General features: G+C 46.5%; 1 protein-coding gene across 3 annotated transcripts; it reads right to left on the bottom strand.

Moving 5' to 3' along the window:
• Positions 1-13,091: 13,091 nt before the first annotated feature.
• LOC100846051 lies at positions 13,092-18,187 on the bottom strand. 3 transcript variants are annotated; one of them, XM_003579518.4, is made up of 4 exons: positions 18,055-18,187; positions 16,719-16,741; positions 16,390-16,632; positions 13,092-13,505 (listed from the first exon to the last, which is right to left on the bottom strand). In XM_003579518.4, the coding sequence occupies exons 1-4, from the start codon at positions 18,077-18,079 to the stop codon at positions 13,290-13,292; spliced, it is 507 nt and encodes a 168-aa protein (XP_003579566.1). In that variant the 5' UTR covers positions 18,080-18,187; the 3' UTR covers positions 13,092-13,289. The 3 variants fall into 3 exon arrangements, with proteins under 3 accessions (XP_003579566.1, XP_014758902.1, XP_010239769.1); XM_014903416.2 differs by having other exon boundaries at positions 18,052-18,147; XM_010241467.2 differs by lacking the exon at positions 18,055-18,187 and adding an exon at positions 17,546-18,025.
• Between the last annotated feature and the right edge of the window lie 6,972 nt (positions 18,188-25,159).

A 25,159-nucleotide genomic window follows, 5' to 3' on the forward strand; every position in this document is an offset into this window, starting at 1 on the left:
ACGGCGTGGTGGACGAGATGGTGGCGCGGATGCAGGGCAAGGTTGATGAAGCCGAAGCCGATGGTGAGGAGGTCGCCGGAGAAGCCCCCAGCGCCGAGGATGCACCTGACGCCGACGCAGCTGCCCCAGGAGTGCCTTCTGCATGATTGTCTATTTTCTTTTTATTTCCCTGCAAGTGGCGCAAGGTGCCTTAGAATTTTTTGTGCTAGCCTTTCCTTGTCATTCCAAATGCTATCTGTGAACTCGTTTGCTCAAGCTTTATTATATTCAATGCTACTTTTACTTGCTTCTTCGTCTAAAACTAGCTTGCCAGGGAGGGGCTCCATCCTTCCGTGTTTTAACCTTGCGTATCCGGGGACTCGCCAACTACATGCTTGGCCAGACTAGGGACCCGGGACGGACCCGCGGTGCCGACCTAGGACGAAACAGCAGCGGCTAGTCTCTCCGCCTGCGGGTTAACTACCCTAGCGCACACGGCTCTGGGACGGACCCCCGAGCCACGTGTGGGGGGCGTCCTCACCCCGCAAGCGTCCTTCCTACGCTCCGGCAACACGGGAGCCGAGCTTACCTTGGCAAACCAGCTTTACTAAAGGAAAAGCCAAGGACCCAAAACAAAGTACTTAGCTTTCCGTTCTCTTTGCTCTTAGCGCACTTTGTTGAGAGCCGTGGCAAGGACGCTGTGGCAGTGCACCCTCTAGCGGCATGCGCGGAGGCATGCACCCCCACAGCGTTTTCGCGACGTCCCTCGCCCGCTGCATCGCCATTTCTGGTGTCGTTCCATAAGAGATGTGGCAGGGCCGCGATGGTGGGAACACCCTCAGCGACAAGCGCAGATGGATGCACCACCATCGCCTCTCTGCGACATCTCTTGCTTTCTTGCCCGTAGCTGGTGCTGCACTTGCCCCGGTCTTTAAATAGCCAAAGCGCAGCCCTTGCCTCCACACGCGCGGGACCACCAGTCGCCGCGTGGAGGCACTGGCCCTGTCTCAGTTTCCTGCATCAAGCCTCGAAGTAATTGGCATATATGTACAACTTACTCGCAAGACGACACCCGTGACCACTCCACGAGCATCACAGTGTGCTTTCGTCCCATCTTTACCCTGCATGTCAGATTCTCGCAGTGCCCAAGTTGCATAACAAAAAATTTCGAAATGCACGAAAAACAGTTCAAACTGGATAACCTCCTGCTTCCCAGCCCCTGGGCACAGAAGAGTCGACCTCAGACTTGGGTGTGAGCATTCTCATACTTCTATGGTGCCTTGCTAGCACGTAGCACGTTGCGGACGGATTCGGCAACTACTACGCCTCGTTCCGAGACTCCCGGCAACGAGCTTGGTTTTCGTGGTTCCGGCAGCCCCCTGCTCATAGCCAAGGATGAGGAGATAATTATGTGCACCTAGAGCAGGAGACAGGAGCACACATTAATAGCAAAGCAATGTATTCATTGAAGCAACACTTATCTTTATTCAACTTTGTGCTAGCGGATTACAATCGGGCCTTGCCCGGCTACACTAGCTTAAAGAGGCACGCTGCCGCAACGTCACCCGTGGGTAAGGCGCCATCGTTTCACAGGTAGAACTTGCGCAGGTGCTCAATGTTATAACTATTGGGCACCGGCAAGCCTTATTCGGTTTCCAGCCTGACAGCCCTCGGTCTGGTCACCTGCACTACCCGAAAAGGGCCTTCCCAGATTGGAGTTAGCTTGTTCCCGGCCTTCGTTCCTTGTATCCGCCGCAGGACGAGGTCTCCAACCTCGAGCCCCTAGGGATGGATTCTCCTGTCGTGATAACGACGGAGTCCCTGCTGGTAGCCGCAGCTCGCACAGCAGCGCGGCATCAAATCTCCTGATGAAGGTAAGGTCATCAATGCCCTGTGTGTGTTGGCTCTTGTCGCCGTATGCGCGTACCCGACGTGACCCACACTTGAGCTTGAGGGGCAGCATAGCTTCTACCCCGTAGACGAGAGCAAACGGAGTTTGACCCGTCGCCCGACTCGGTGTGGTCCGCAGTGACAACAGCACGGGCTGGAGTTCTTCAACCCAGTGTTTCCCGTGGCCCTTGAGCTTATCAAAGGTTCTCGTCTTGAGCCCCCGCAGCACCTCTGTGTTGGCTCGCTCTACTTGCCCATTGCTCCTCGAATGAGCAACAGAGGCAAAGTGAATCTTAGTGCCCATGTCCTCGCAGTAAGCTTGGAACACTGCACTACTGAATTGTGTGCCATTGTCGGTGATGATGCCGTTAGGCACACCAAACCGGCACACAATGGCCTTGAAAAACTTGATGGCCGCCTATGCCGTGACGGCTCGGACAGGCTCCACCTCAATCCACTTCGAGAACTTGTCGATGGCCACGAGCAAGTACTCGTAGCCGCCAACCGCTCTTGGCAACTTGCCGGCGATGTCCAGCCCTCAGAACGCGAACGGCCACGAGGACGGGATGACTTGCAGGGCTTGCTGAAGCGACCGCCCCCGGGTAGGGTTCGATCTCTGTGCTTACAGTGCTAGTCCCTGGATCGACTCACTAGCACACACAGTTTCATGATCAAATACTAGATACAAAGGTCAAGTAAATTTATTACATCGTCATATCCAGAACTCATAGTACTTGCATAACCCCTCGGGTTAGCTCAAATCAAATAACTTTGAAGTTTAGCAGCGGAAAGCAAATGGTAGAATGAGAGCCACATCAACACCACTGCGAGAGCATGTTGCAATGTAAGCTCGTAACCCTAAAACAATGACGAACCTCACTCGTCGTCTGATCCACCTGCATTATTTAATTGCAGCCACTACGTGGTCAATACATTGAATGTATTGGCAAGTTCACCTGGTAATTATAACAGACCTAACAATGTGCATGCAGTATATGGCAAGGTGGAGTTCCAGCTTTTTGGCGTGGTAGCAGAACATAGTTTACCCTACTACAATTGAATGTTACGGTAATGTTAACTAATGGACACCGGGTAGAAACACCGATGCTCCTATTAATCTAAGGACATCGAGCAGACACATCCATGCTCCTAACCCAAGTTCAAACCATTCATTTTATTAAGAAATTAGAATGAGTGAGACCTTCCTTACTGCTCCCAAATCTAGTTGCTCATAATTGTCCGTAACTGGGGATGCGGCTAAGTACTTAGTTTGACACTCTCGAGATGTTGTACACATTCCCCACAAGAAATCGACGTGTTAATCCCTTGCTGTCCTCCGGGTAGAGTAGCAACGGCATCGATTACATGACTTTCAAAGGTAATTCCCCAAACCACCTGAGGAACCCGCGCTCCCACCTACACAGCTACATCATCACAATCCGTCGAATCTGGGTTCATACAACTTACTCGATCAAGCCAGAGCCCATTTAGCATGTGGTTGTACAGGAACTACTAAACAAGAAACTAGTCCAGTCTCTGGATACCTCGGGTGGCATTCCACATTTTGCGACGCAAGCGCTCCACGAATCCACGGGGAGACGTCCATGGAAGCTCCCCGAATCCACGGAGAGACGACTCAGAGGAACCCACAGAAATGGACCTGACGCCGCATAACATCTCAAAAGCTCAAAGCAGCCCACCCAAGATGATTCATTAAAGTTGTTTTTGCCAGGTTTCCAAAATACTCCACAATATCAGTTTCATGGTAATCGAGATTCCCTCCCACGTATACTAACATAGCATAGCAATCAACTACTTACGATGGTGATTAGTAATGGCACAAGTATCCTACTCTACTAGGACAAAAATAGAGCTAGCATAGATACGAATAATTATCCCTATCAATGCAATCTACACAACACTAGTGCATAAGTATTTAAAATAAGGAATTGTAATGGGCATTTATGATCAAAGTGAACTTGCCTTGGTAGTTGTCGGCGTTAAAGCACTCTTCACAGTCACACGGTTCCCTCTCCGAGAAAACTAAACGAAGAAATAAAACATACATAAACAAACCATACACAAGCAGAAAACATGCCATGATACAATGCAGCAAATGACATGAGTTAATGGGTTTTTAGCTAACGAAGGGGAAATTCAGTTTTGCATAACTCACAGGTTTTAAAATTCTGGTCCAAAAGGATTTAGCAATAAAAAGTTTATTACACTGGTTAAAAGCAAGATTCTAAAATGAGTGTTTTTAAAAGCATAAAACATGGTTTTGTAACAAACCAACAATAAAGTAATTTAAAATATTAATCCTCTGGTCCTACTGGAAAGAGGACAACAAAACACAATTTTAGAGTTGGTGGCATGCCAAAAGGATTTTTAAAACAAAAGATATGAACTAAATGGAATTAAAAGCCTTTCTGTAATTTGAATGGGTTTAGATTATTCAAATTTAAAATTAAATTATGACAAAGATTCTACAGGCCGAGAGCTTTCCAAAAAGGTGTAAAACATCAAAAGTGGCCAAACGGATTAAAAGATATAAGCATTTGACTTTCTAGGGTTTTTCTGCCATTTAATCTAACCGGGAATTAAGTTTTAATTTTAAGCCGTGACACGTGGCGGCTTCCTATTGGTGCGTACCGGTTCGGGTTAAGTTAAAACAAGGAGCGTTGGATCTAACTTAAATAGATCGGATGGCCCAGATCAAATACCGGTTTGGTTTTAAATGAATCTACTCGTGACCGTTGATCAAGATCCAACGGCTGAGAGCGCTCGGGCATACCTCCGGCGGCTTCTAGGGTTCCGGCGAGCGGCGGCGGCGTGGGGCGTTTCGGTGGCCTTCGGGCGTCTGGGAAGAGCGTGGACGGGGCGGCTCGACTTGGTGAAGAGGATGGTGGCGTCGACGCAGCGTGGGGACGACGGAGACGTCGCCTAGGACGACGAGGAAGCGGCGGCAGCGGCGGAGCTTCGGGTCATCGACGTTCTCGGGCTGCGGTGCACCAACGGGGAAACAGAGCGCGTCAGATGATGCGCGAAGACGAGGGGAAAAAGAAGGCGCAGGCGGCGGCGAGCTTCACTCACCAGGTCATCGGCGGCGAACAAAAACACGCGGCGGCGTCCGAGGTACTCCGGCGAGAAATTTGGGCAACGTGGGCGCGGGATGAGCGAAATCGGAAGGGGAAAACGCAGAGGAGGCTGCTGGCTTTATAGGGACGCGCAAGGAAAGAGGAGGGAGGCACGGGGGGGATGGCGCGGTGGGGTCATGGCCAGGGATAGCGCGCGGTCGTTGCACGCGTGACTGGCGCGGCTTTCCTTCGGCAACGAAGGCCCTGAGAGGTGGGTCCCACCTGTCAGTGGCAGCTCGGCCGCGAGCGGCGCGGGCGGGGCTGCGGGCTGTGGGTCCCACCTGTCATGGGCAGCTCAGACCTGATTTACTCCAAAATAAAATGTATAAAACATAATTTTGCTTGTATAATAGCCTTTAGGGCTTTATAACAATTAAAATAAAATAGCTTTTCAATTCCAATTTAAATACCAAAAATTATGGGGTAGCTCATTTATGCAATAAACCTCTTTTTATGATCGAAACCCTATTGGGTTGAAAATCCAGTTCGCCAAAAGAAGGTGGAAAACAGATTTAAAATAAGGAAGGTTTTGAAAAAGGAAAACAAAAATTCAAAACAAAGTCTTTAAAATGGCCCAAAATGGATAGGTGGCATGATGCTTATGAATGCGAATGCATGATGGAAAGTTTGTGAAATTTGGGATGTTACCCTTGCGCTGGCTGGTTACTTTTCTTGGCGTGAAACTGACATGTTTTACAGATCTTGACTAATTGCTCGGCGTCGGCTAATGCTATCAGCCAGTAAAAGCTGTGTCGGAATGCTTTCCCAGCTAGCGCCCTGGAGGCCACATGGTGCGAGCATGTGCCTCGATGTATATCCTCCACCAACGTGCACCCTTCTTCTTGGGGCATGCAGAGGAGCATGACTCCGTTAGGACGCCTCCGGTAGAGTTCCTTGTCCACCAGGACGTACATTTTGGCTTGCCGCGCTACTCGCTCCACGGCAACGTCTTCCTCCGGGAGGGTCCCGTCCCTGAGGTAACGAATAATATCCGTCCCCCAGAGTGGCGGTTCCCGGCTCGTGCATGCCACAAACTTGGTGGCATGGTGCCCCGCAGCTGCGGGGTCTCCTTGAGTTACCAGAGGGGCTTCCTCGGCAACCGTCTTGGGATCGACAGTGGGCTTTGATTGCCTCTGTACGAACACCCCAGGAGGCACCTTGCTGCGTTCCGCTGCCCATTTGGACAGCTCATCCGCACCAAAGTTGTCCTTGCGCTTCACGTGCTCAAACCGGAGCCCCTTGAACTTGGACTCCAGGTTTCGCACTTCCTGCACGTACGATTCCATTTGGGGGTAGTCGTAGTCCTTGTTTACCTGGTTAATCACGAGTTGGGAGTCCCTGCGAACAACCAAGCGCTTGATGTCGAGGGTGATCGCCACACGTAGTCCGGCTGTCAGTCCCTCGTACTCTGCTGTGTTGTTGGTGGAGTTGGCGAAGCCGAGCTGTATTACGAACTTGAGCTGATCTACAGTGGGTGACTCGATCACCACTCCGGCTCCGGTGCATTTTTCAAAATAGTTTCAAAAGACAACTTATGGGATAGCTTTATATATGCATTAAATCCCTTTTTATAACAATACCCTCATGGGTTAAAATGCAAATACTCAAAAGCCAGATCAAAGCCCATATTCAAATAAAAGCATTTTTGCAAGAGGGTTTTCTGGGCAAAAATTTTGGGTTTTCAAATGTGGTTAAATGCAGAGTGACATGATGCTCATGATATGCAATGCATATGAAGGGTTTTGAAAATTGGGATGTTACAAAGCCACCCCTAAGAGCCTAACCCGGACACCCACCTCCTAGGCGATTAGGTGGTATCTGGACCCAAAGGTTGCGTCAGGCCACCCGTAGGTGGGCACGCATGCACCTGTCCTGCGGACTCCTCGTCCAACTCCAAATCTCAAATCTTCGTCTTTCGATCCGTCAGTCGATAAACACCTCAAATAAACACCGCAACTGAAACACCTGTGGCTCCCACGCTAAGACAAGTCAGAGTACTAATCTCTGCTCGCTGAGCAGATGAAACAAGCAGCCGAAAGCCTGAAGGCTAATAAGGCTAAGAGTGAAGCAAGGAAGAAAGCCGCCGAGAAAACGCCTGAAGTACAGGGCGGAAATGAAGAAGTTGATCGGGAGAAGACAGAGTATGAGAAGACACGGGATGCAGCTCGTGAGACCCGTTGTGAGATTGGTCTCAAGGCCAGACATATTCAGCTACCCCCTCTGACACTGAAGAATGTCAGGATTTACCTCAGACTGTTCCATCAAAGAATATCACTATGACTCGTCAGGCGTCTCAGATCGCTGAAGTGAAGAAGACTACCAAGGAGTTTGGTCTGAAGATCAAAGTTCCTGCCGAAACAGGTTCCTCCACTTCATCATCTGCGACCGTTCTTCTAAAGAAAGCTATTGACACACTTGTGCCAGATACATCAACAGTCAAGCTTACTTCACTTGCTGAGGAACAGGAACAAGTTGCTTCATCTCCCACAGTACTGTCTGAGCACACCACTCACAGGAAGAAGGAGATGAGGTGCTAAGGAAGAACCAAGAAGACCTCAACCGTTCTGAAGAACCCCCCACCAGCAGCTCGTTGCCTCGCACTAAATCAGTCGATGCCTCTACCGAAGAAGGAAGAACTTGTGACTTCGAAGATGAAGCCACTCGTGATTTGCATGCCAATGACGCAAAAACAGATGCAGATGACCCAGTGCCAACGCCGAAAGTTCGTGTGAAGAAAGTTGTTAAGAAGAAGAAGAATGTTGCCCCGTCCGACCCAAATTCCTCAACTGATGAGGAGAAGGAAGAGAAGAAGGAAGAAGAGAAAGACCCTGCGCAAGCCTCTGATGATCTAATGGAGATTGACCGTCTGCCAGAAGATCTGCTCAAGCCTGTGCCGAAGAAGAGACGATCCGGACTCGCTAAGGATCGTGAAGACAGGAGACTCTCACGAATGCTTGTGAGATCTCAATCTATGACTGAAGACAACCGTGAGCTGTTGTCTCCCAAGCCAAAAATGCCTATATCCTCTGACCGAGAGAAGATTTACTTCAAGGCCCTGAAGAATGCTGAGCTTTGCCTCGTGAGGCTGGAGAATGGGCTGAAGTACAAGGAGAAGAGATCAGCTGAAGACCGGAGGTTTTGGTCTTTTGAGCAGCAGGAGTACTATGCGTAGATTCTTCTGCCACGGACCCACTTTGCCAAGATGAAGTACATCATCAATGATGAATGGTTCGCCACCAATCGTCAGAGTGGAGTCATGACTGCTGCGAATGCTCTTAATGATATGCATCTGCTCAAGTTTGTTCAGACCTGCCAGAATTGGAATGATGAGCTGATTCTTCAGTTCTATGCTACTTTCGGCAGAAAGGTCTGTAGATTTGAAGACAACTCAAAGGGCGACAACATCTACTAGATGACAGATGGTGACAGGCACAGCTGCACCTCCAGGCACTTTAAGGATTTCCTTGGTCTCGCTGAGTTCGATGGCCAACCCAACATCCATGAAAAACAGGCTGCCTCAGATGAAGAGATTGCCATTCTCTATGAAGAAGGATTTTCTGGCGCCTATGGAGGACTGGCTGGGTTGAAGCTTGAAGTGACGATTCTCAATGACATTCTCCGTTTCACTCTCTCTCCCAAGCAAGGCAGCTCCAGTGAGATAGCCGGTCTTCACCGCAAGGGGGTGAAGAAAGATTTTGGAGATTATATTCTTCAGACCATCACCCATGCCTCAGCAGACCATGTGCGTGCCCTGCCCTATGCACCACAGATTATGAAGATCATCCTGCAGTCTGAGAAGCGCTTTGAGTTGGAGCATCAGCACAAGTACTTTTCGCTGAAGCCTCAAGATCCAGAGCCGTCTGTGCTTCCTCCTACCTCAGTGTCTGATCGCCCGGAGTCTTCACAGCCCATCCCATCGCAACCACAGCTGAAGCAAGCAGTTCGTCCATCTGACTCTCAGTATGAGACCAGCTCCAGCATGGATGGTTCCCTGAAGAATCTTATTATGAAGCTCTCCCGCAAGATTGAAGATCCGTAGGATGTCCTTGAGAAGCAGGCCGCTCTGTTGAAGAATCAGCAAGTACTCCTCAAGAAGCTGGTGTCACGCGAAGAGAAGACCAGTGGCTTACTTCAAGACTTCCTCTCCAAGCACTACCCCGACGTTCTGAAGCCTGAAGACAACGAAGCTCCACCAAGCTAGTAGTCTTCAATCTTTTTGGCTTCTTGATGCCAAAGGGGGAGATGGAGTCAGGGGGAGGTTTCGCTTTTTGATGCAGGGGGAGTTTTGCTTTTTATCTGGTTCTTCGTCGTCGTCGTTGTCCTAAAAACCTTAAGTCATATCGTGTGTGGTTTAAAACTCTTGGTTGTGTTGAAGTACACATAATATTGCCGCTTGCAAGAGGATTCTGAAATGCCTGTAATAAATTTAATCCTCATGCATTTTCTATCCTCATGCATGCATGTTTACTTCAATACTTGTTGGTGTTGCATCTGTTTACTTCAATTTATGAGCATGTATGAATTCTTCTTATTTATGTTCTAACCCTGTACACGATGCACACCCTTGCTTCTAAAGAATATGAAGAATTCCTCACACTCTTAAAGCTCTTTGCACTTGCATTCAAACGCAATATAAATAGTGCATATCTTCAGGGGGAGTCTTCATATAACTCAGAAGCTAAAACCTTCACACTTAATTTTTCCTATCTTTGAAGCTTTAACCAGTGTTGTCATCAAACACCAAAAAGGGGAAGATTGAAAGGGAAACCTTGCCCCTGATAGGTTTTGATGAATGATGACAACATGGTTGAGGAACTAATGAGTTACACTGAGTGTTTCAGGTTTTAGTTCCTCAGAAGAGTTGGTTTAACCAGCATCGATGACCCCTAAAAATTGAAGTACAGGTACTGGCGTGAAGTATGAAGAACTCAGTGAAGAACGTGAAGCATAGCATTCTTCGTAGGTCTTTCCATAGCTTTTTCTTTCACTTCAGTATAGGAACGCCGTACTATTAAGGGGGGTTTGAAGTGTGGAGCTGGTTAGGTGAAACCTTATTCTTCATGTTCAGCTTAGGCGAAAACCATTTTCTGTGTGAGTGTTTTTTGTCGGAGTGAAAATGAAGCATTTCAGGCTTCACAGAAACTTCCGCGTGAAGTCTTCACTCTGAGTTCAAATGTGTTTGAAAATCTGTCGCTTTCGTGCTTGACCACCTAATCTAACCATTGTGAGACAAAGTGATAAAGTGTGAGCTGGAGGCTCAAAGTTCACTTTATCCAATGGGTCACAACGGCTAGATCAGCCATGGCCAAGGCTATATAAGACGACCCACCCTGAAGGAATTCGGTGGTGATCCCGAGTGAGTTGTTTTGAAAAACACCTGATAAAACCCTTAGAGCTGAACTGAGCGTGAAGAATGGGATCCCCTCTCTAGCCGAGCACTTGAAGCTTGTTACTCTTGGTGATTGGCATCACCTAGGCGCTCTCCAACGCGCACAAGAGCAACAGGTAGCTGCCACCTCCATGGGCGCGTGCCGCCCTCGCCGCTACACCTGCCACCTTCGCGGGTTGCCGCGCACGCCGTAGCCGCCTGCCCCAGCCGCCTCAGCACGAAGCTTCCCTCACCGCCACCTGCGTACCTCCGCCGTTCGAGCAGCCCCGCACCGTCAACCCCTCCATCACCTCCTGGTCCAAACGGACGCCCCCACGAGCTTCACCGTGACGTCGTGGTGCCCATGGACCCCGCCCCATGCCCCCAACTTCGCTCCATGCTCGGAGCGTCGTGCGCGCCACCGTCTTCCCCAACGTCAGCGACGTCTCCACCGCCGTCGCACTGCACCGCCTCCTCCCTAAATCCCGTGTTTCTGTTGGTGCTCACAAAGCGGCGCCAGCGCGAGCGGGGTCAAGGGGGGGAGGGACGCGGCCGCGTGGTTGGCCTCGGACGGTGGCGGCGGGAGGGACATGCAATCGCAGCTCTGGCGCAGCATCGGGGACGGTGCGGGCGCGTTCTTGGCAGCGAGCTCGAGCCGCACCGGCGAGGTGGCGGCCGGATCGAGCTTCTGCGGGAGGAGGCCACGAGCTGCTGCTCAAGACAGAGAGGGACGAGCTGGTGCCCGGAGGATAGCCGCGGCAAGGTCCACCTCCTTTTTCTACCCAGTCCCCGTTGGGATTTTGGTCAGCTCCGAGCTACAGCCAGCTCGAGCTGTCGGGAAAGATATGCGGAGCCAACAAAATTTGCTCGTGTGTGACATGTGGGCCATGATGTTTAACTCGGTTAAACCTTTCACTTTCGGGTTTTTTGTTACTAATTAGTGTCTGATTTGTGGGTATCAGTTGAAAGCCACTGGGTTCGTGGTTTTTTGTTACAAGAGCCGCTAGACATGTTTCTTTGTGCCCATTAATTCATGTGAAGTAAAAGTAAACATGACATGGCATGGATGCAAATGTAAAGTCATGGCAACATTAACTAAATTACAAACAGGTCCAACAAAGGCTTAAATGGAAAGTGTTGCTCTTGGGCTGTGACACTACGACACCAACTAGCTAAATTATGAGCCACACTGTTACTCGATCTCTTCATCTTGTGGACTTCAATTCCAAGGTCAAACAGTTTGACCAACTTCATATCCTCAATAATTCTAGACAAGAGAGCAGTCCTTGTCAGGAGAATTAACGGCGTCCATGACAGCAACACAGATAGTCTCGACAATAGCATCCTGGTCCGACACCAAGCGGACGATGAATGTTGGTAGATCATTTGCACACGAGGATGTTATGTTACCCTCTTCATTGTTAGTTGAAATTCATTTTGGGGAAAAAAGTTAAATATACAAAAATAAAAAATGCTAGAAACGTATGCATAAGATTATGTTCCTCTTAACATCTAAAATGAAATTCTTGGATGTCGAGAAACACATTTTGGTGTGGTGGTGGAGTTGCGGGTGCATGACTCCACTCACCAGGGTTCAAATCCCGGTGCTCACAATATACTTTAGTGGTTTCCCCTACAGTCTTTCCCTCAAATAATTCTTGGATGTCTAAAATTTTACTTCAAATAAACACAATTATTATTCAATGCAACCTTAAAACATTTCAAAGGTCCCAAATATTTCGAACACCAAACTACGCATATGTGAACAATTAAAGATGTTTTCCACTTCATAATTGGAAGAGTCATATTATTCCCTCTTTTAGTCATTTAAATGGATGTCGGAAAACATTTCTAATTGTTAAAAAAATTCCAATGGTGCTAAAATATGGTCCTATCATACAAATCGGGAATTTGGGTTGTTAATGAACCTTTCTGAAGGAAAATAGGACTTATTAAGCTTCAAGAAAAATTCCAATCAACATCAAAGTTGCAAATGGGTCTAATAAATTGTATTAAACTTATATTAATGTCTACCAGGTTGTATAATTTGGATAGTCATATTGAGTATTCAAACTGGTGTGGAAAAATTCAGATAAGTTTTGAAAATTTTAAATCCTTCGGCAAATTCAATCAAATCTCAACAAGAAGGATTTTTTAAAATAATAAACTTAATTAAGATATTTATTTTGATTTAACATGCCAAAATGAGAAATTTTGGGATGTTATACCTAGACTATAAATACCCACCTAAAGTATTCTATCATTCACGCTCAACTTGAATAAACTAAGCGAGGGGGCTAAAGACTCTCTCGAATAAACTAAGACAAGGGCTAGAGACTCTCAAGAACGCTAGTTTCGAGATTCCGACAAACCCGCTCAAAGGAGGGGTGATCAGGTTAGAATTCTAAGGGTATCCTACGCTGCCTATTTGGAAAGACTCGATCAGTCCGAGGGCCCCTAAGGATCTCCCTTCATTTGATTCGAGAAGACTCGATCGGTCCGAACACTTGGGCTAACGACACCATCAAAGCCCCTCCTAACATACGACTAAGTCACGCCCACAATGTTAACCAGACCTAAAAACATACGTGTGTCAACTTTGTCAAATATGCAGCGACCTTCACTATAAGACCATTGTATACGCCTATTTTACGCAGTTGTGCCATGGAGCAATGGCATCCTTACTCTGATTGTTGTTCAACAGCGACAACAGTACCAAAGCCAAAAAAATTACAAGACTCTTTCATGTATTTAAAAGTTTTAAACTCAATCTGTTTGCGCTTTCAAGCTACTGTCAACTTGTTTGACTTAATACATCACTCATTCCGGAGGATAGGTTTAGTGATCGTTTCGACAATATTTAACAGGAATAGCTAGCGTAATAGACAGCAACACCAAGATCAAACAGTTGCTACCTAGGTTTCTTTGGTCTCTTCATGCAGTGGATTCCGTCCGACAGCAAGGCCAAGAGCAAATGAAGTAGCAACAAGCGAAACTACTACTCCAGCTCCAACTAACCTCTTGTTTCTTGCCGCTACTTGTTTGAACTTGTCCAATCCCCCAGATATCATGCCAACAAAAGTCTTAGACTGGGCCTTTCTGTTCATTAGCTGCTCGTATAAAACAGAGTTCTGAAACAAACAATCAAATATTGTAAATGCATGAACAGATAAAAGGACAGAATTTAGTCATGTGAAATAAATAATAAAAATAATATAATACTTATGCAATGATAACAGGCACCTCACAAAGAGATGGAAACTAGGGAACAAAACATGCTACCACAATGTTGCAAATGCAACAAGATGGATGATCCAAAAGTAAGTCAAACATGGTTGACTTCCAGATATCGTAATACTCCAATTTTGACCATCAATTAGATCAATAATATATGAGTCTTGGGCAACACAAATTATATTGTTGAAAACTTCTTCCGAATGTGATACCGATATTGTATAATTTTTGTGGCACCACAACGATTATTTGTCTAATTTATGGTCAAAACTTGAACCTCGAAAGGAATGAGAGCCTTATATTTTGGAATGGGGGGAATAGGTGATAATGGTATCACACAATCATGGTATACTTCTAGGTCTTTTAACACGAGATGCAGTGCAGGGTTGGGAAATGCAAATAGCAGAGTGCAGAGCAGCATCCCAAACCACACATAAGAATCCATACAAGATTATTTCTTCCTACTCCCTCCGTTCCAAAACACAACTCATGTAGATTTGTGCACTTGCACCAAAGCAGCTCTCGTTTCTAGTGCCTGACAACTCATATTGGATTAATATTAAATGGATGTGAGTAGTTATTGGCCGGGTGCGGGTACCAAGAGAAAAATGAGGTATATTGTGGAACAAATGAGAAAAATCTATGAGTTGTGTTTTGGAATGGAGAGAGTATATTTTAAGTATAGACCAGGGCAGTGCATGAAATACAGAAACAGAACTACTGAAAAGAAGAACCATTTCATGCAAGAGAAACTGAGCGTATCCAAAAACTAAGCTCAGCGCCTATAATTACCCAGACCATAAACTCTTCCAACAATAACATGAACATATTAAATTAAACTTCAACATCAACCTGAAAGAGCTGTCTCAACAGGCCAACATGATGTGTAAATTAGGACCGCATGGCATATATTTATAGGCCTGGTTAAAAAAAACAGTAATGCTCTGAGATAACAATGGCTTGATGTATGCAAGGGGGGGAAGGCGCCAGCAAGTGGATTAGGCACATGAGGTCCTTCGGTGGATTTGAGGCACACCGACGAGCAATCAAGCCTCTTCAGCAAGAAAACGATGTCCTCAGCTGCTGATGTGAACACACACTGTCGCCAATTGGACCTCGGAATCCATGGCAGCTGGTTGAAGATGGGGGCACGGCCAGAGGTTTGGACTACGATAGGATCGGGTGCAGGGCCATGGGTTCATATGTGCAGTACAGAAAACAGAACGGTTCATATGTGCTGGTGGAGAATGGACGATCCAGATGCACTTTTGGAGGCTAGGGTTTCGACATGGGACTAATGACATGTTGCACATGCATTTCCTTTCATCCTCACTGTCACACGTTATCTCCGTCTACCGGTGCTCAAGCTCGCCTGTCGCCCGCATTTCTCCGCCTCCATCCAAACCTGCGCTCCGTCATCTGCTTCTGCAGGCTCCTTCAGTGAAGTTCTCACCAAGATCATGTTCCTCCACCAAAGACCTTCCCAAGATTCTCATCACCCCTAGCTCTCCCAGCCACACCCTGCTACCCATCTGTATGGAACGCCTAGGCTCTACTCCCTCCGTCCACAAATAATTGTACTTTTAGGTTTTGTCCCAAGTCAAAGATATTAAAGTTTGACCGGCTTTATTGGAAAACATAGTAATAATTATGACACTAGATTACTATCATTAGATCCGTTTTGAAATGTAGTTTCATATAGTAACATTTATGACAAGTATTTAGGAAGGAAGGAGTACCATTTTATGTCATATGTGTTACTTTTTTCAACAAAGTCGGTCAAATTTAGAAAAGATTGACTTAGGACAAAACCTAGAAGTACACTTATTTGTGGACGGAGGGAGCATGCGCCAGCAACTGCCCAAACTAGACCTTTTGAAACCTTGGATGCATGGCTATGGCATAAACTTTGGCATGGCATAAATCATTACACACAAGACTACACAATTGTATTCGGAACCAGTTATAACCAAAATGATACGATCTCTAGCTTGCGACATGAACAAACAAAAAATGAAATAAACAAATAGATCTGAAAAACTATGTAACTTCAATTTTAGTGTCTTTAGCTGCAGAAAAATAATTTCCGAGAAAACCTAGTAGCATTTCTCTTGTGGCTGGAGGAAATCAGGAAAGCATGCTGCAACCACCTTAGGAACTAACAAGCTCAAGCCGGCCATCAAAGACTATTAAGTAACTTTAATTTCAGTTTCTTTAGCTACAGAAAGAAACTCTTCAAGAAAATCTAAGGAGCATTTTTCCAGTAGACCAGGGAGAGCATGCTGCAATCACTTTATGAACTAACAAGCTCAAGCCAGCCCTTAAGTCAGTTTGGTTAGTAACATGATTCAGGTATGCTATAGAGCAGCAATATCAAATTGATGTATTTAGTAAGCAGGATTTGTACATTCACCAATGAGGCAGAATCAATCAAGATATCCAAGGAAATAGACGAGAGGGCCAAATACAAACATCATACTCAAAATATGTGATCTCAAGAGCCCTATATGAGCTCCAGCAAAGGGTTTTGCAGGACATAGAAAAACTATACACTATAAGTTATATCTGATATCTATTAATAAATTTTGCACGTTAAATTCAAATAACCATATTTGTAAGCAATAAGCAATGTTAAGCATCAACACTTCAGCAGAACTTATGCGCAGCTAATTTCAAAAGCAATGTGGGGTCAAAGTGTTGCAAAGGTGAGTCACTGCATAATCCAACTTCACCTTGTGGAGAATTTAACACATAAAGGAAAATCATGTGTTGGAGACTTACCGGGAGTGACAAAGGTGACATGAGGGTACCCTTGAGGTTATGTGCAAATGCATAACGGACATCATTCTCATACACATCCCATATTCTGAGGGCATCAGGATCATCGATGAAGTGTCCACGCGTAATCTGCAACTGAGAGTTCAATTTCTCCAACGCCTGGGGCATACGCTGGTTTACCCTGTCAGCCTGAGCACATCGCCATTCGAACTCCTCTTTGCTCATGCCACACTGAGGGTCATATTTCTGTACAAAGAAGAGAGATCAGCAATGCGACTCCAAATCAAAACAAGCTGAAACGAAGTCACAATTGTCCAAAGAGCACTTCTGACCCATCCTTTCCCGTTTTCGTCATCTGCATGGGTTTTGGAAATAACTATAGTTAGAAGGCACACCACAAAACAGTTAGTCGATGGAAAAAAAGCAGCTAAACGCTACAAAAGCATCGGCAGCTGTGTTCTGTAATATAATGGACGTAGAAAGACATTAAGTTCCAACAAGCAGCATATACAACAATATAGAACAACTAATACTAATGCTTTGTTTGGATGTAGATATTGGGGAGCAGGGAATTGAATTGGGCTAGAATACCAATTCAACAAGGAATCTGAATTGGGCCTTAATTCCAATTGTATTGTTTGGTTGCTCATTGAATTGGCTCATGGGATTCAAGGAAGACACCAATTTCAATTTATGTTTGGATGGACAAAGTGAGGAATTGCACATGTATATTAGTATGAAGCTTTAACTGTTCTATACATCTTTCAAAATAAAAATACGCATAACAATTATAGGAATTCTCATTCATGATCTGAGGGGGCTTTCATGGATCACAACTAGACTAAAAATTATACACACACAAATACAGAAAAAAGGAGCCTTGTACAGCAACGAGCCAATGACTTGCGTGTGAATGACCCAAATGTATAGCTTAGATGCCACTGATTATATTATAAACAATCGGAAACAGTAAAGAACAAAATTACACGATAGATACATGATAAAAAACGAAAACTGCTACAACATGAACCGCAAAACTGAATAAGTAGGATCTTCAGTAACAAAAATTGCCACCATCTTGGCCCAAGAAATCAGACATTTATATTACTACGAAGCAATATGCTACTGATCAATCGGACAGAGGAGCTCACAGAACAACCTGAAAAAATAACGAAATAGAATCGTAAGATCTGCTCAAGAAATTGGGGATTATTAGTAAACGGGAAATTAGGGTTCTTGTGCTGCTCCATTGGAGGGGGCTGGAAGAGGAAGGGGCTAGGAGAATCCGGCCATGGGAGGAAATACGGAGGACCAGTCGAAGGGGATGCGGCCAAGGAGAGAAGGGGAGCTCAAGCTGCGGCGAACCTCTATGCGTAGGGAGAGGTTGGGGCAAGGCGCACGGTGGGTCATACGGTCGTGAGGCTCAGGGGGCGGCGGAGAAATGCAAGGGTATGAGGCGAGATGGGGCGCTCAGGCGGCGGCGGAGGCTCTCCGCAGTGAGAGGTAAGATGCGGCGACGGACTTCTGCTTGCAGGGAGGAGCAGCGGCGGCGGCGGACCTTTGACGGGAGGAAGAGGCGGCGGCGGCGGCGCCGGAGCTCTCCATGTGTGCTGGGAGGAGTGCAGGCCGGAGAGGGAAGAGACAAGGAGGAAGATGGCTGGGACTAACCTGTGCCACCGGAGACCTCCCGCATCCTCGCGCCTCCTCCCGTTCGTTCCTTGTGAGTAAGCCCTCTGTTGAACTCGCTCCCCTTAATTAATGATGAAAGTGAGCGCTGAAGTCTAAGTTTAGGGATTAAAAGACGTAAATTTTGAGTCGAGGGACTAAAACGAGCAGCGCGTTCAAGTACAGGGACTATTAGTGCATTTTATTTCTCTTCTTTTCAGCTTCTGGGCCACCTTTTAGGTTCAGGCAGTTGAAGTTGAAAAAAAGGAAAAATTCCCGTGGGCTGCTACGAGAAGCCCATCTGAAATCACGTGTAAAACCAGCTGCTGGAAGAAACTGGTCTTGACAAGCTTCCCGAGTTTCTCCCCACGAGCGAATCGAACTTAACCCCGCGGCAAACCGTTATTACGGTGAAAATGACACCGCCGAGTTCACAAGGGAAATCCCTTGGAGGCCCAGACCCGCCCGTCGCCCGAACGCTCGCACTTGTCCTCCTCGTCGCCCCACTCGGGCACCTCTCCACTGCAGCCGCCGCTCCTCCCCGCCCCACCTCCTCTCTCGGGTGGCCACCCCACCGACGGCCGCCTTCCTCACCGCCGGCCATCTTCCCCGGATCCGAGGCCGGCTTCCCCACCTCGTCCCTTCCAGTGCAAGGTGCCACCCCTTCCCTCCCCTCGCCCTGGATCCACCGCCCCCTCTTCCATCCATCTGGCCGTAGCCGCTCCTCTCCTCCCCATCTGGCCGGAGCCCGTTTCCCAATCCCGGCAGCCCCGCGCGCCGGGCGCACCAAGCCGCCTCGTGTCATGGATCCGGGCAAGAAGGTGCATTCTTGTTGTTGGCTCGGCCTCCCCCTTTCCTTGCTCGAACAGTCTCTGTTCCAACCCGGGCCTCGCCCCTTTCCATTACGTAAAGCAACGGAAATACAAAGTTTCAGACAATTCCGACAAGATAGAAGTCTTTAAGCAAACTAACCTATTACATGGGCAGGAAACCCACTGACTAGCATCCGATCCAATCGGATGAGACGAAAACCTGCCCCTACATAACCTACGCTTAAAGACAGTAGTTCAAAACAAAGTGCAGACACCCGGAACATCGACACTGAAGTTCAATACAAAGATCAGACACCCAAAACATCGACACTAAAACAAGCAAATTAGCCTTCAGTCAATCTTGGCACCGTAGCATCAACAGGCATCATGGATGGACCTTCCTTCAGACGCTGCATCAACAACTGAGCATTCATAATCAACTTCTGAGCACCATCACGAAGCCGCTCCGCATCCACGCCCTTCTGAAGACCCGCCCAAGACAAAAGATTTGTACAAGCCGAGAAAACAATCTCAAAAGGAAACCTGAGTTTATAAGCCTCAAAAGTCACACGATTCCTACACTTCCAGGTTGCCCAAAGCACATCAGCTAAACCCACAACAAAGAAACGGTCACCACCAGGTAAATAAGCATGCATCCAGGCAAAAAATTGCCACAAAGAGGAAGGCACAGTATGAGCCCGAAACAAAGAACCACATATTCTCCAAACCACTTTGGCAACAGAGCATTGAAAGAACAAATGCCTAGCAGTTTCTTGCTGCCCACAAAGGAGCATACAGTAGAACCTTTCCGGTTTTTTCTTAATAGCACATCCCTTGTTAAGATAGCATTCTGAAAAAGAAACCACAAGAAAATTTGAATTTTAAGAGGAATCTTAGCTTTCCAAATCCACTTATGATGAGCACTCGCTAAATTTCTTTCAAGCCAACGATACATAGATTTAACAGTAAAAATACCAGACTTCCCTAGGTGCCAACCAACCACATCCCCCTGATCGGACAACTCAAGATTAGCCACTGTTTGCTGTACATTCTCCCACCGCACAACTAAAACAGGATGAAGCTGCCTTCTAAAATGACCCTGAGCCCCATGCTCAAGGAAAGTTTTAATAGTAACATGAGCATTTTGGCAAATACTATATAATTCAGGATATTGACTAGCAAGAGAGGTATTAGAAACATCCCAGACATCTTCCCAAAGTCTTACCAAGTCACCACTTCTAAGTTTAACCATCCTCCCATTAAGATAAACATCTCTAACCTTCAGTAAGGCTTTCCAGATAGGACAATCATTCTGCCTTACTTTCACAGTTGGAACAGAAGAATGGGTCAAATATTTCTTTTTAACCAATTCTTGCCATAAGCCATGTTGAGTTTCTAGTCTCCACCACCATTTGCATAGAAGACTAATATTCTGTTTTCTCAAGTCTTTCACCCCAAGCCCACCTTTCCTTTTTGATCTACACACTCTAGACCATTTAACCAAATGATATTTCCTTTTATTTTTAGTCCCCTGCCATAAGAATTTCCTCCTATGTTTGTCCAACTTCTCCATAAAAGTTTTATTAAACAGAAACATAGACATATGATAAGAAGGTCGATTAGAGAGGCTAGCATTAAGCAGCACCACTTTCCCTCCCATAGAAAGACACCCACTTTTCCAGGCTTCAAGTCTTTTAAGGAATTTTGTATCCAAAAAATCCCAATCTTTATTCTTAATGGGAGCAAAACTCACAGGAACTCCAAGATACTACATAGGGAGGGAACCAATTTGACAACCAAACAAGTTTGCATATTCAGCAGCCACCTCATTATCTTGTAACATCCCAAAATTTCAAACTTTTACATGTGCATTGCAACCATGAGCATCATGCCACAATTTCATATTTGAATTCAAATTTGAATCTCAAAGGCTTTAAAAGACTTTGTTTCAATTTAAAACCCTAGGGTTTACACCCATTTAAGCTTTGGTTCTTCAAACCAATAAACTTTCTCTATAAAAGGGGTTTATTGCATATATGAGCTATCCCATGATTTTTTGGATAATTATTTGGAGTTGAAAAACTATTTTATTTAAATAGTTATATAGCCCTAAAGGCATTTAGAGGGCAAATGTATTTTTGTGTATTTTATTTAGAGGGGAAACTACTCCCAAAAGTTGAAACATGATAAAATATGATTTTACAAATTTTCTGGAATTTATTTGGACCGATTTGGAGTTCAAAATCAAAAGATATCAAAGAAATGAGAAAAAGGGCAAAAAGAAAAGGCAAAAAGAAAAAATAAAAGGGGAAATGGACTGGCCAGGCGATTTTGGGCCGAACCGGCCCACTAACCACGCGCGCCGCAGCCCCGCCGTCGGCCCAGCCGCGCCCGAGCCAGCCCCTGCGACCGACAGGCGGGACCCACCCGTCAGGGAGGGGGGGGGCTTCTTCCCCAAACGGGCACGCCCGCCCGTCACGGTGCCGTCGCCGCCCGATCGCCGCCGCCATCACCTCGACGATCCCCCGAGATTCCTTGCGCATCGCTTTAAAGCCCTCGTGCCCCTCTCTCATTTCCCACTTTGCCCGCTCGCGATTGCGCCCCGGTTTTGCTGCTTTTCTCACCGGAGTTGCTTCCGGCCGCCACCGTTTTTGCGCCGCCGCCACCGCTCCGGTGAGCGTTTCTCATCGCCGACCACCTCCTCTCTCTCCTCTCTCCCGTGCGCATCTCACGACGCATGAGCTTTTACTTCAGGATGTCCGCCGCTCCTCGCCGCCGCGGCCGTGCCCGCCGGCCGCCGCCCGCCTGTCTGTGCCGTCCGCCCGTGGCCGCGCCGCCCCCGCCGTCTGCATCGTCCGCCGTCCGTCCGCCCGTCGCGCCGCGTCTTGCCCCTCTCCCTCCAGAGCCGAAGGCCACCGGAGCCGCCCCCACCACCGCCCGTGCCCGCTGGCCGCCGCGCGTCTCGGGCCCGCCGCCCGCCGCCCGCCGCCCCGCGCGCCTCGCGCCCCTTGCCCGCCACCCTGTGCCCGAGCCGAGCCGTCCCCGACCGCACCGCCGCCGTCTGCCGCCAACCGCCCCTGCCGCCGGTCATCTTCCCCAAGACCGGCCGCTCCCTGGTAAAAACCCTAACCCTAGCCCCCGACCAACCACAACGCGCCACGTGGCAGAGCTTTTTCTTTTTCTCTTTTCGGCCGAAATACAAATAGCACTTTTGCAGAAAAGCCCCTGTAATTTCAAATGCTTATAACTTTTAAACCGTTTGGCCAAATTTGACAAACTTGACCTTTTTGGAAAGCTCTCAATCTTTAGAATCTTTTGGCACTGTCCAATTTCAAATTTGAATATTTGAATCACATTCAAATTTCAGAATAGAGTTTAATGCCTTTTAATTCATAACTAATTATTTAGGAGTCTTTTTTAATTGAAACCAGTGCCCAAAAATTTGTTTTATTATCCTCTGTCCATGGACCGAGAAATAAGTATTTTGAATTAAATTATTTGGCTGATGCCAATAAAACCTTATTTAGGGTTTTAATAAATTGTTTTTGCCTTTTGTTTAAAACCCAAATGCTTTTGTTTTAATTACCAATGCTTAAGACCAGTTACCAATGCTTAAGACCAGTTGATCACCCAAATAAAATAAACCAAATCATGTCACATGTTGCATTGCATCATAGCATGTCTTTTTTTTGTCGTGATGTGAATTGTGTGTTTATGTATGTGTGTGCTTGTTTGTCTCGTATAGTTTTCTCGGAGAGCGAACCTTGCGAGTGTGACGAGTGTTTGAACTCGAACTACTGTGACAAAGGCAAGTTCACTTTGATCATTCACCTATTATTTTACTATGCACTAGATTATTAGTTGCATTGTTAGGAATATTATTGTACCTATGCTAGCTATGAATCTCCTAGTAGTATAGGATACCCCTGCCATGCCCTTGCCACCAATCGCCAACACAGGTAGTCAAATGCTATGCTATGTTAGTATTCGAGGGTGGTATTATTACAATATGATATCATTGTCATTGAGGAGTAATTTTGGATACTTGGCAAAACAACCCCAACGAACCATCCTGGGTGGGCTGCTTTGAGGAAGTGGAGATGTATGCGACGTCAGGTCCATTTCTATGGGTCCATTTCTATGAGTCGTCTCGCCATTTCTTTGGGAGCGCCTGCGTTGCAACTGAGGAATGCCACCTGGGGTATCAGAGACTGGACTAGTCTTCCTATTTAGTAGCTTCCAGTACAACCACATGGTAATATGGGCTCTGCCAGGATGGATGTAAGACATATGATTCTGGATCCGAGGGATTGTGCAGATGTAGCCGTGTAGGTGGGAACGTAGGTCCCTCAGGTGGTCTGGGTGATTATGGTCTGAAAATTCCTGTAATCGATGCCGTTCCAACTCTACCCTGAGGACAGCAAGGGATTAACACGTCGATTTTTTTGGGGAATGGGTACAACCTCTCGAGATTGTCAAACTAAGTACTTAGCCGTGTCCCCGGTTACGGACAATTATGAGCAACTAGATATGGGGGCTGTAAGGAAGGTCTCACCCATTGCAATTTCTTAAATAAAATGAATGGTTTGAACAGGGTAGGGGCACTTGATGTATCTACTCAATGTGCTCTAGGTTAATAAGAGCATGGGTGTTTCTACCCCGTGTCCAATAGTGAGAAAACTATTTAATAAAATGATAGGATGATAGATTGATGCTTTTATGCAATTAGCCAAACCCCATCTTGCCAAATACTGGATATACTTGGCAGGATCTGTTATAACTCTTTTGTGAGCTTGCCAATACAATCAATGTATTGACCCCCTAGTGGCTGCAACGTTTAAATGTTGCAGGTTAACCAGGTGAAGAGTGAGGTACAAGTTGTTAGGGTTACGAGTTTACATTCCAACATGTTTCGACTGTGGAGTTGTTATGGGGGCTCCTACATCTTCTGCTTTCCACTGCAAGATTTTATCTTCTTCTGAGCTAACCCACGAGGTTATGCAATATGTAAGGTTCTGGATCAATGCGATGTAATATACTTTTGACCTTTATATCTTGATATTACATCTTGAATCTGTGTGTGCTAGCGAGTCGATCCAGGGACTAGCACTGTAAGCACAGAGATCGAACCCTTGTAAGGGGGCGGTTGCTTCAGATGGTATCAGAGCATTGTGTTGCCTGTAGGTTCATGACCCTTAGATTGGAATTACCTTATTAGGTACCTATTTACCAAACTAAAATTATTTTTGAAAACTCTCATATTCTATCCTCGTCCAGTTCTTTCACTCTCTCATCTAGTTTTGAAGGTTTTCAAACATCGAAACCAGCATACTTAGTCACGGTAGACGTAATTTGTGAGCTGTCATTTTTGGATTTATTGATGGCCACAAATGATAATAGTAAATTATTTTGAATAACAAAAACTTTGTTCTTTTGCTTTTGAAACTTATTTTCTTGGGCTTGGATGCCTGAACTATGCCATTGCTTGTTGGTTCTTACTTGGTTGGTGATTGTTATGCCTTACTTGCCTGCCGTTGGGTTAAGCTTCTTTTAGACCCCATATGTCTCTATCTTCTCATCTATGCTATCCTAAACAGATGCCTCCAAGACGTACCCCCAACAACAACAGATCACACACCACCAGCAACAGTGACAACCATGAGGAAGGGAACAACAGTTTAGTTGATGTGCAGACTCTGCTGGCAGCCCAGACTCAATTTTTCCAGTTGATAACCCAGCAGATGACCAGCCACCAGAATATTGACCAGAATAACCAACACCCCAACATGCCACCTCAGTTGGATATGCTTACAAGATTTCTGAAGTTGCACCCATCTACTTTCACCACCTCCACTGAACCCATGGTAGCAGATGACTGGCTGCGTTCAGTGAACAAGAACTTAGTAACTGTGGGCTGCACAGACGCTGAGAAAGTGAGGTTTGCAGCACACTTGTTGGAGGGACCAACCGCGTTATGGTGGGAGAACCACCTGATCACCAACCCGATTGAGGATGTCACTTGGGAGATGTGCCAGGATGCTTTCCGCACCGCCCATATCTCCGCGGGAGTGCTAAGCCTGAGGAAGAAGGAGTTCCACAAACTGAAGCAAGGAAACCGCACCGTGATGGAATATATTGAGGAATTCAACAAGCTGTCTCGCTATGCACCTGATGAAGTCAATACCGATGCCAAGCGCCGTGAGAAGTTTTTGGATGGACTGAACGACGAATTTTCCGTTCAGCTGGCAGTTTCTTACACCCCCACCTATCAATCCCTGGTAGACAAGGCATTTATC

This window comes from Brachypodium distachyon, chromosome 5 (assembly GCF_000005505.3).
Source record: "Brachypodium distachyon strain Bd21 chromosome 5, Brachypodium_distachyon_v3.0, whole genome shotgun sequence".
Taxonomy (NCBI): domain Eukaryota; kingdom Viridiplantae; phylum Streptophyta; class Magnoliopsida; order Poales; family Poaceae; genus Brachypodium; species Brachypodium distachyon.

Excerpts from the sequence above, each read along its gene's own strand:
- LOC100846051 (XM_010241467.2), bottom strand. The coding sequence starts at position 17,636 with ATGGAGCAGCACAAGAACCCTAATTTCCCGTTTACTAATAATCCCCAA. Across the intron at positions 16,742-17,545 it reads CTATTTCGTTATTTTTTCAG|ATGACGAAAACGGGAAAGGA; the intron begins GTTGTTCTGTGA and ends AAACCCATGCAG. Across the intron at positions 13,506-16,389 it reads TGTCACCTTTGTCACTCCCG|AACTCTGTTTTATACGAGCA; the intron begins GTAAGTCTCCAA and ends TGTTTGTTTCAG.